Source organism: Spermophilus citellus, assembly GCF_964194105.1.
Source record: "Spermophilus citellus genome assembly, chromosome: 1".
Lineage (NCBI taxonomy): Eukaryota > Metazoa > Chordata > Mammalia > Rodentia > Sciuridae > Spermophilus > Spermophilus citellus.
In genome coordinates, this window is record NC_138182.1 from 208754793 (window position 1) to 208766889 (window position 12097).

At 36.5% G+C, this 12097-nt stretch overlaps 1 protein-coding gene across 1 annotated transcript in view; it reads right to left on the minus strand.

The window, feature by feature from the left end:
- Window positions 1-8827: 8827 nt before the first annotated feature.
- FAM81B (family with sequence similarity 81 member B) overlaps window positions 8828-12097 on the minus strand; it is a gene marked incomplete at both ends in the record, with an annotated part of 72038 nt that continues 68768 nt past the window's right edge. Inside the window, 2 exons of the mRNA XM_081306174.1 lie at window positions 8828-8961; window positions 11501-11696. Of these exons, the coding sequence (XP_081162300.1) occupies window positions 8828-8961; window positions 11501-11696 (330 nt within the window). The remainder of the gene's footprint in view (window positions 8962-11500; window positions 11697-12097) is intronic.

Genomic DNA, 12097 nt, shown 5'->3' on the forward strand with positions numbered 1-12097 from the left:
TTGCCCTTCCTTCTACTTTTGTGCATTGCTAGAATTATTGTAAGACAAGGTGTATTTTCTCATATGTGGTAAAAGCACTTTTTCAAAACTCAAAGTTATTTTTAGTTAATGATCTGAATCAGAGTTATGTGAAAAAGTACCATGGGACCTGTTTTTCTTTCCCCACAAAATTGAAAGCTCTGTTTACTTTTGTTAATTTCATATATCAAGTATAGTACCTGCTATGTGTTAGACACCAATATTAGATAATCTACATACATAGAAGTAGTATAACAATGTTTAATATCAAATTCTCTGGGCTGGTGAGTTCAAATCCTGACTCTCTTTAGCTGTATGACCATACATAAATTACCTCTCATGTGCCTCAGTGTTAGATATCTGGTAGACTAAAAAATTTAATCCATTTAGATAGCATTAAGCAGTGTTTGATATCTAGTGAAAGCTCAATGTTTATTCTCATTCTTTCAATAATTACAAGGTAGGTATAGTATTATAATCTTCATTTTAAGATGAGGAAGCTAAAACTCCAAAGTTATGCTTTAAAGGTTATTCTTGGTCCTTGAGATATAGTCCAAGTTTCTCAACATGCATTAAAAGGCTCTTTGTTATTGGGCCTCCTCCCCCTGCCTTCTCCAACGTTCTCTGTCATTATCCACCTCTTCTGCTCTTCATCTCCCACCTCCCACGGACACTTGGACGACATTGAACCTCTGTAGTTCCTGGCACGTGTCCCCATTCTCTCAGGCCTTTGCTCAGGCTGCTTCATCTGCCTGACCCCCACCTCCACCAATCAAGCCTCTCTCCCTTATACTTTCAAGTTCTCAGTATAGACATTCTTCCTTCTGGAAAATGCCTCTGCCTGATTTCCCATGTTTGCTAAATACCTTCCCAGATGTTCTCATTATACCCTGTACTTGCCCATATATTTGCAAATTTAATTATTGTTTTTATTCCCTGAACTGTAAGTTCCCTAAGGCCAATGTCCATGTTCTGATTGTTCAGTATTGTCTCCACAGTACCTAGCATGTAAGTGTATGAGGGCTGGAAAGATATAAAAAGTAATACCTCACTAAAATTTGGTAAGTTAGTAAGGTAACAACACTGCATATATATGTGCATATGTATTATGGATCAAATTCTTCCTTTTGGTGTTTTTGGATGCTGCTTCTGTAAAAGATGGAAGGGTTACTGGCATGTGGAACACTCTGAGGATTCTGTTTCTTTGACCTTGGGCCTTACTCCACTCCTAGCTATTAGAACAGCATATCCACCCATAGTGGGGCTGAGAAGGCAATTACATATGCAATCAGGTGAAGGCCTTGTCCTCATTTTAATGGAGAAGCAAAACATTTAAAACGTTACTTAGTCTTGAGTAAGAATATTTAAATTTTTCCACAAAGAGCCAGCTAAAAAATTTCCATTGTTGTATGTATTTAAGCTATAAAATATGGTGTTGTGATATACATATGCATAGTTAAATAATTACCACAATGAGGTTAATTAACATATCCTTCCCCTCACAGTTACTATTTGTGTGTGTGTGTGTGTGTGTGTGTGTGTGTGTGAGAGAGAGAGAGAGAGAGAGAGAGAGAGAGAGATCGAGAGAGATCAAAACACTTAAGATCTACTCTTAGCAAATTCAAGGATACAGTACAATGTTTTTAACTATGCTCACTGCCTGTGGCTTGGATATGTTAGTTTCCCTAATGGTTCATGTGCTGTAGGCTTGGTCCTCAGTATGGTGGTGCTGAGATAGTGGAACTTTTAAGTGGTGTAGTATAGTGGGAGGTTATTGGGTTTGTTATGCTCAGAAAAGATTAAGAATATTTTTTGTGGAGCTTTAGAGTTATTGTAAGAGGGTTATTATAAAAGAACAAGCCTGGGTGGGCATGATGGTACACACCTATAATTCCAGCTGCTTTAGAGTCTGAGGCAGAAGAATAGCAAGTTTTAGACCAGCCTGGGAGACTTAGGGAGAGTTAGAGATGTAGCTCAGTGGTAGAGCATCCCTGGGTTTAATCCCCAGTACCATCAAAAGAGAGAGAGAGGAAGGAAGGAAGGAAGGAAGGAAATAAACCACGCCTGATCATTTCCCAGTTTCTTTAGTTTCCTGTCTGGTGATGTGATTATTGGCTCTTGCATATGCTTCTTCCATTGTGATGCTATTTACCATGGGTTATCTCCAGAGCGGAGCTAATGCCAGCACCATGCCCTTGAATCTCCAGAATTGTAAGCTGAATAAGTTTTCATAAATTTACCTCAGGTATTTTGTTATAATAAGGGGATATGGACTAATATAACTACCATGCTATACATTAGCTCTCTCTTAATAATCTTTTTTTTGTATTGAATAGACATTTTATTCTCAAACAGCCATTACCAAAAAAATTATGTAATATATAAGACTCCACCTGACCAGCATAACAAGATCCTATGCCTTTGATCACATGGGATAAAGCATAGACTGCTACACTTATGCCAACATGTCCTGTTTGGACTCTAGCTTGATGCATGAAATATAGCAATTGTAAATGTACATCAGGGACTTGACAAGCTGATTCTCAAGTTTCATTTTACCCTGGAAGAGAAGAGTCCCTCCAAACAAGAGAACAATCATTCACCTCAAAAGAGGAGAAACATTAAAAGAGGAACCCAAGATACTATAATTCCAGTTACTTGGGGGGATATAAAACCATTAACAGCCTCAGCTAAACAGATGTTGGCTCAAATGGGGTTAGAATGTACTCTAGATAATTTTGTTACGCTTTGATTGCTAAACTCACACAAAACTTTGTAAATGCTTTGTTCTTAATAACAATGTTGCTCTGTTTTTGTACACCAGCTGTGGGAAATTCAGTACTGTCAGATCCTGGACTTCAACAACCCATTACAATATCTTGATTCACTTGGATGAAATTATTATGTACCTGCAAAAATGTCTCATGGTATTCATTGTTGTCTTAGCAGAATAACTGTGTCCTTACTATCCACGTAGTATTTAATAGGTCACCATGCTGCACAATTTATTCATAAAAGGTGTATTCTTCTTGGGCTGGGGATGTGGCTCAAGCGGTAGTGCGCTCGCCTGGCATGCGTGCAGCCAGGGTTCAATCCTCAGCACCACATACAAACAAAGATGTTGTGTCTGCTGAAAACCAGAAAGGCCATGTTTCTATAGTTCTCTAACATCCCATCTCTATATAAGTTTTTCTGAGCAGGCTGAAGGCATTCCCACTCCTCTTCAGTAAAATCAATGGCTATATCCCTGAATGTTAACAGTTCCAATTCTTGGTTCTCAGGAGTCGGGCCTGCTTGGGATCCTCAGCTCCTGCACAGCAGAACAACCTCTCTTAATAATCTTATAAAGTTTGTACCCCTTGACTATGTTATGGTTTGGATATTAAGGTGTTTCCTAAAGGCCATGTGCTAAAAAGGATTGGTTACCAGCTTGTGGTGCTATTGTGAGATGGTAGAACCTTTAGAAAGTGGGGCCTAGTGGAAGGAAGTGAGGTCATTGGATGAGTACCTTGGAAGGGTAAATTGGAATCCTGGCCCTTTCTTCTCCCTGTTTGCTTCCCAGACCCCATGAGGTGAACAAACTTCCTTCACCACACACTCTCACCACCATGATGTACTGCAAAGCACATGGACCAAGTGAACATAGATGGAAACTTTCGAAATCATAGGCCAAAATAAATCATTCCTCCTTTTATATTGATTTTCTCAGGCATTTTATTCCAGTGACAGTTGACTAACACAGACTGAAATTCTTCCCTCACCCCACTCCCCAGCCCCTGGAAATTACTATTCTTCTCTGTTTCTGTAAGTTTGACTTCATTAGATTTCACATATAGGAGAGATTGTGAAGTATTTGTCTTTCTATGACTGCCTTATTTCATGTAGCATAAGGTCCGTTAAGTTTATCCATTTTGGCAGGATTTCCTTTTTTTTTTTTTTTTTTTTTTTTTTTTTTTTTTGATACCAGGAATTGAACCACTGAGCTACATCCCCAGCCCTTTATTTAATATTTTATTTAGAGACAGAGTCTCACCAAGTTGCTAAGTGCCTCGCTAAATTGCTGAGACTGGCTTTGAACTTGCAATACTCCTCCCTCAGCCTCCAGAGTCACTGGGATTACAGGCATGCGCCATGGTGCCTGGCTGGATTTCCTTCTTTTTTAAAGACCAAATAAAATTCCACTGTGTATATATACCATGTTTTCTTTTTCCATTCATCTGTCAGTGGACATTTAGGTTGTTTCCATATCTTGACTTGTGTAGTGAACATGCAAGATACTCTTAAAGAGTACCTCTTCAAAAATACGAATTGCATTTCCTTTGGATATATACCCAGTGATGGGGCTGCTGTATCATATAATACTCTTATTTCTTTTTAATTTTATGAGGAACATTCATACTGTTTTCTACATTGGCTGTACCAATTTATAATCCCACTAACATTGTGCTAGGGTTTCCTTTTCTCAGCACGCTTACCAATTCTAATTATCATTTGGCTTTTTTTGAGATTACCCCTTTTTACTGATGTGTGGTAATACCACTTTGTGATTTGGATTTTAATTTTTATGATGATTAGTGATGTTGAGGACCTTTCCATGTACCTGTTGGCCTTGTGTATCTTTGGAAAAATGTCTACTTAGGTTCTTTGCTCATTGTACAAATTGGGTTATTTGGGGGAAGGGGGTTGTTGTTTTGCTTTGTTTTTATGTTTTGCCATTAAATTATATAATATTCCTATTTGGGGATATTAATTGCCTATCAAAATATATGTTATGAATACCATCAGCCTTCTATATCTGCAGGTCTTCATCCATGCATTCAACCAACTATGGATCAAAAATATAAAAATGTTTATTGAACATGTAGATATTTTTATTATTCTGTAAACAATTTGGTGTAATAAAACTTTTACATAGCATTTACATTATATTAGGTATTATAAGTAATATATACATGATTTAAAGTATATGGGAGGTGCTGGGGATGTAGTTCAATAAGCATGTTCCCCACATGTGTGAGGACCTGGGTTTATCCCCAGCACCTCACATACAGGAAGATTGTACATAGATTTCATGTAAGTATGACACCACTTTATATAAAAGACTTGAGCATATATTATGAATTTGGAGAACAGGGGAAGGGGTTGGAGATTATCCCCTGCTTATACATTCCGTATGTTACCATTCCATATGTTATCTTTTCATTTTGTTTATTGCTTCCTTTGCTGTATGGAAAACTGTTAGTTTGATATAGGTCCATTTATTTATTTTTTGCTTTTGTTGTCTGTGCTTTTGATATTTTACCAAAACATTGCCACGACCAATGTCAAGGGATTTTCCCCTATGTTTTCCAAGAGTAAGTTTTACTAAGAGGCAGAAAATGCTGGGAGTCAGAAGAACACTTAAGCTGTGCAAAAGGGCTTACGTGGTGTTTGTGCGTAAAGTAAGAGCTACCCGAAATATTTTGATGTAGAGTCTACAGTGTGGGTATGAAGATTCTGTAATGCTCAACGTATTGGGGAGGGAAGTTTGACATTTCTCACAGGATTCAGAAATGTCATTTGATATAAAATACAATCCCATGCATAGTGAGCTGATAAGAAAGGAGTATTGCTCATGGTTATTAGCTTTTTCCATCCATAGCAAAATAAATGCAAGGGGAGGGAGTCCTATCTTCACTGTCCCCTGAGCATAGATGAATTTACTGTATAACAATCAATGGCTCTTGAGCTTCAGAGCCACTCACTTACATGGGCCCTGGCCACAAATTTACATGGTCATTATAATATGTGCAGTTGTTTTAATCATAATTGATTAAGACAATTGATTAAAACCACTGCATTTTTCTTTCTTTTTTCTTTTTTTTAAGAGAGAGAGAAGAGATAGAGAATTTTTAAAATATTTTTGTTTTTCAGTTTTCGATGGACACAACATCTTTATTTTTCATTTTTTTATGTGGTGCTGAGGATCGACACCCAGTGCCTCACGCATACCAGTCGATCGCGCCACCGCTTGAGCCACATCCCCAGCCCTCACTGCATTTTTCTACTCCTTTGGTTGACATCAGGTGGTGCTAGAGTGACTATGGGCATCTTTGAGATAAATTTGGTTAGAGCAATGTATTCAATGTTGTTCACAATTGTGTATGGAGTTGAATTACTGGTATTATCCCAATGTAGCATTTACTTTCTAAAATATTCTACAGACTACTGTGCAAACTCATCTGGCATCATGACCGGACATCAGCAATATATATATATATATATATATATATATATATATATATATATATATATATATATATAAGCTTTAGACCCTACAGAACTTGGGTCCACCCTCTTTCTAGGCATAGTGCTCAGGTCATCTAGAGTCTGTGCATTCCCAGGTGACATCCTAAGTAAGAGGATGGTAGCAGAGGATGCTTTGATCCTTTGAGCTCCCACCCTTAAATGGTACTTTCCTGGTCAACACCAGTGAAAGGGATTAATTCTGAGAAAATGTTTGGCCCAATCCTGTGCTAGTCTTTGAATTACAATATGGTTTAGAGCATTTTTATTTACAAGGAAAAAATGCATCCTGTTTTTTTTCCCACTTGCTTGGTGTATATCCTCTTTGCTTTTGTAGTCATGTCTGTAGATTAAAAAGTGGGTATGAGTGGGATAATATGCCTTGTTCTATATAATTTCCTAATTTAACCTTTCCAATTCATTTGGTTCATTATAGACTAGTATATTTGTTGGTTTTTGACATATGTAAAAATGTAAAACTATTTATATATACTTATTGTAGAAAACAAAAGTTTTATAACTCAATCATTGCTCAATTTGTTTTAAAAATCTTTTTTGCATACTGTACTTCATGTATTGTGTTAAAATTATTAGAAACTAACTTTTGACTTAAGTGGGGCCAGTATTGCTGTGCAACTTGCTTTTTCTTCATCTAACCTTGTATCATGGATAGCTTTACATATAACTTTTTTTGGGGGGGGAGGTCTGGTAATACCATTAATTTAGTTAATAGATTCCTCACATTTTTATATACCATAACAAATAATGCTATAATAAGTAAGTATCCTTATTCAAATTTCTTGGTATACTTTGAGAGCATTTCTTTCTATAATATAAATTTCTAGTCATGGAATTGTGGATAAAAGGGTGTGTGTGTGTATTCATATACATATGTATGTATATATACTCAAAATATTAACAGATGTTATTATTTTATTATGGATATTTTAAGAGCTTTATATCATCTCTTTATCCTAGAATGGCACTTGATTACAAAATACACTTGTTGTTGCTTCTAAATGCTTAATTACTGCTATGAATATTCCCCTTCAATGATAGAGCCAATGATGTTGTATAAGGCTAATGTCAATAAGTCGAGATGTTTTATACAGTTAAAAATTAGAAAAATGGATACTGGTCAAAAATTTATATGAAAGGTAAATTTGTTCTCTATTTGAGAGAAGTTATGACTCCTTCTGTAAACTAAGGAAGGTGCCTAAATCTGAAGCATAAGTTCCCTTGCCAGCCCTACACACAATCTGTGATTAGACATTAGTCCTTGTTCTGAGCACAGATAACATACTGTGGATAACTTGTTTTACTTTTCACAAATTTGTTGCCTCATTCCAGACTCAGTATTTAATATTTATATCCAGAAAAATTAGATGTATTTTAATTTTATAAGAAATTAATTCATGTTTGAAGTACAGCTACATCAATTATGTGGCATATTTTTCCTGAAAGCTGTTGAATTCTCTTATTTTGGATTAGAACTTACTCATAATTCTGATACATACTGAAAACAATGAAAATATATTTTGAACATTCTAAACTTTCTATGAACATTAGGATTGTTAGACAAGGAAAATCTTTGTGTCAAAAGTTGTGATTGATGGACTGCGGTTATAGCTCAGTGGTATAGCATTTGCCTAGCATGTGTAAGGTTCTGTTCTTATCACTGCATATAAATAAAATAAAGGTCCATTAACAACTACAAAAATACTTTTTAAGAAGTTGTGATTGAAAACCCACTAGATGTACCTGTTCCACAAATATTTCCTTCATAAATTAAGAACCATATTGACCTAGATATTAATGCTTAAAACTGGAGAAGTTTGCTGGGCATGGTGGTGCATGCCTATAATCCCAGCAGCTCGGGAGGCTGAGACAGGAGGATCACGGATTCAAAGCCAGCCTTAGCAATGGTGAGACACTAAGCAACTCAGTGAGACCCTGTCTCTAAATAAAATAAAAAATGGGGCTGAGGATGTGGCTCAGTGGTCAAGTGCCCCTGAGTTCAATCCCTAGTACCTACCCCCCTTCCCCCAGAAAAATAAAAAATTGGAGAAGTTTCTCTTAAAAAATTGAAATATTTTGGCAATAATGGACTGAATTCATATAGGTAGTAAATTATAGCTGTATAGTGACTATTATTTTCAGACAGGTTTTGCCATAGTTCAATTTGCCATATTCCTGCCATTCTTTGATGTATTACATCTGGCCTTACTTAATTCATCTGTGTACATTAAGAACATTGTTCTTTTTAAATTTGTAGGTAAATAAAAATATAGAAAAGGCATCTGTGTGAAGATTTTCCTTAATTTTTTTCACTAATACATTGAAGACATGGAGACATAAAGCTTCTTTATTGTTTTTCCCTGGTACATTCATCTTCTTAAATGGTGGTAAGAGATAGAGAGACATTAGAAGCAGTAAGAACCATAGAGATATTAACTTTCTTATTCACAATTATTTCTAACAGATTGCTCCATTAGCATGTGAAAAAGAAAAGGACTGGAAAGTTTTATACCTCCTGGAGTTCCACAATCTTACGCTTTAATTTCTTTATGTCTTTCTGTACTTTATATTTCTCTAGATCCATTTTTGTTTTCTGTATTTGTTGGAGGGAGTTGAGAGAGTCGTGAATTGATTTAAATCCTGAAAAAGAAAAAGAGAATACATATATATCAAAGAATGCATTGGAACCTTTTTTTTTTTTGGTAGAAATTGGCATATTAGAATTCCTGCCATAATTGATCATTGTTTAATTTAAAGTACATTAAATTCCATTAAAACCCTTTTAAAAACAAACAAAATCCATTTCATCTGAGGATATAATAGGTTCTGTGTTTGAGATTGAGGTCTCTGATAGCTTCATGACTGTGGCATGCTTGGTGACTAGGAAGTTTCTGTACAAAGACACAGAATGCCAGGCTGCTGGGAAAACTTCGTGCAAAGACACAGGATGCCTGGCTGCTATAGCAATGTCCTTCATGAGGAAACTCTGTATTAGAGTCTTAGCAGCCTCCACCTTGATCTCAGGTACAAAGGTCCTGGAAATAAAGGAACTCTCTTGTTAGACAACCACAAGAACCTGCCCACATAGCAGTAACTAACTTTATACAATGGACTTTCTTGAGAGCTACACAAAGCTCCCAACATTTCACATTGCAATGTAGTATGCAACTGAAGAATAAGCTGCATAATGTTGCTAAGTCTGTAACCTGCCTAATGACACAGTGAACAATATGTACCAATGATGCTAATGACCTAAAGCAACCTATTGATATAAATAAAGCTTGGCAGCTAGGCCCTTCTGCCATTCTGCCATCTTTCTTTCCTGCCTCTGTATCTTGTCTCTGTGTCCCTTTTCACTAAGCCCAATAAAAGAAAAAGTAGGCCCAAATCTTCACCATGTTGGCTTAGGATCTGACTTCCTTAACAAGACTCCTAAAGCACAAGAAGTAAAATCAAGAATCAATAAATGGGATATATTCAAACTAAAAATCTTCCTCTCAGCAAAGGAAACAATAACGTGAAGAGAGAACTTATAGAATGGGAGAAAATCTTTACCAACCACACCTCAGAGCATTAATCTCCAGCACTTGTGTGATTTGTGTGTGGTATGTGTGTGTGTGTTACTAGGGATGGAACCCAGGGCCTTGTGAATGTGAGGCAAGCACTCTACCAACTGAGCTATAGCCCAATCCTTGTGTGATTTTTTTTTTTGAGAGAGAGAGAGAGAATTTTTTAGTATTTATTTTTTAGTTTTCGGCAGACACAACATCTTTGTTGGTATGTGGTGCTGAGGATCGAACCTGGGCCGCACACATGCCAGGCAAGCGCGCTACCGCTTGAGCCACATCCCCAGCCCAAGCCCTATGTGATTTTTAAAAAGAAAAATTCTTGTTACCAAGTTGAAGGTAAATACCACTGATGAGATTTGAGAATTTCTCTGAGAATAGCCGGTTTGAAAGGCATAAAAGAGTGGCTGCCCTCTTCCCTTCTAGCACTTTGTGTCCCTCTTATACATATCTAGTCATTCATGACTACAGACCTACCAGACCTCAAACTTCTTAAAGTGTAGCCCATTTGTTATTCACTGAGGCCTTTCACATAGTTTCTTCTCACATTTTCATTAAAGGCATAAAGGAGCAGACCATTAATTTGGAGTCCTCTTTTGCTAGAACTCCCACTTGGTAAAATGTAGAAACACATAGATTGTAAATTTCTCTTCAGCTAATCCTGATATTGTACCAATGGGATGAGTAAAATTAAATCTTTGAGAGTTAAGGCGAAAGCAAGGCCGTTTTTAAGTACCAGTTAGATTTGGGACATGATTCCTGGCTAGATAATTCATTATTTTGACTTGGTGGTAGAAAGTGGGGGTTGTGAGGGTTATATTTCCATGCAACAAATTCTACTTATATGCCAGAAACAGCTGCTAGAATGAAACAGTGATGTCTTCCCAAGGCGCCTCCACTGCATCTCTTAATGGGACCAAAATTTTGTGGAATTTAAATGTGAATGATCTAGAAGATAGAGAATGGGTTGGAGTTTCTCTATACAGGAACCCCTCTGGTTCCTGGTAATTCCTTCAGAATTGTGATTTGAGGCAGATGGCTGCTCCACAGCACCTATCCCATGTCTTTTCTTTTGACAAATTAGATGAGCCTTTCAAATTAATCCTCTTTGATGTTAGCTCAGCTTGACACTGCTGCCATTAGCCTCTTAAGAGGAAAAGCAGTCATTATACTGGACTCTGCTAATTCATCTCTTCCTCACTTCTAAAGGTCAAGTTTCCAATCTGACATCTGTCTAGGCTCATTACTTGTAGTCCAATGAGAGGGACATTTGATTTAGGCTCCTAATTTTATAATATACCCAACAAGTCAGGTCTTGGTGATCTCTAAGGACTTTCCATGTCTAGGATTTATGATTTAGATTATCTTAAGAGAATCTCAGGGCAGCAACAGGATTGTGACATTATCCAATGTGAATGAAGAAAGTTGACTCATTTATACATGTTTTGATGGTATGCTGGCATCCTATAGGATATTTAGGAAGCCAGATTAAATACATAACGATGTAACTAATGACAAGATTGTTCCGTGGCCAGTGGTTTAAAGTAGAAACTTCTGAGCAATTGGACAGGAAAGGACAATTATTCTTTCCTTAATAAAAGGTATCTACTCACCTGATTGATATTCATTCTGCATTTTCTCTAGTTCACCCCAGACGTGCTTTTCCATTTGACTCATCTTTTTGGACAATTTATTTTCTACAAACTTTACTTTGTTCAGTTCTGCTTCCTGTTTCTGTGAGTTAATGAAATTTTCTAATTTGCTTGAAAGCTGCAACATTTTTTCTTCCATTTTGTTTTCAGACTTTTCCTAGAAAAGAGATCATGTGATAAAACTCAGCAGAGAAGAATACTAATGTGGATTTATATTTCATCTTAGAGAAAACGTTTTTATCATATTTGTTTTCCCATGTTAAGCCTGAAAATTCAAACCAAGATTCCTTATATCTAAAATTGTGTTCCAGGTGTAAGAGTTAATTCTTTTTGTTTGAACTTGTTTGTAGTTTCTGGATTCTACGTGTTATAGAATAAAATAAGAGGGCTCTCTCTGGTCTTGCTGAAATGCCTTAAGGATTTGGAATTTGAGTCTAGTGTTTTAAAGAAGTGTAGCAAATGAAAATGATTTAGTTATGGCTTTCCCTGAGCTCCTTGGCATGTTCTAAATGCCAGAAGTTCTTATTCCCTAGAATTTCATATCCACATCAACACACT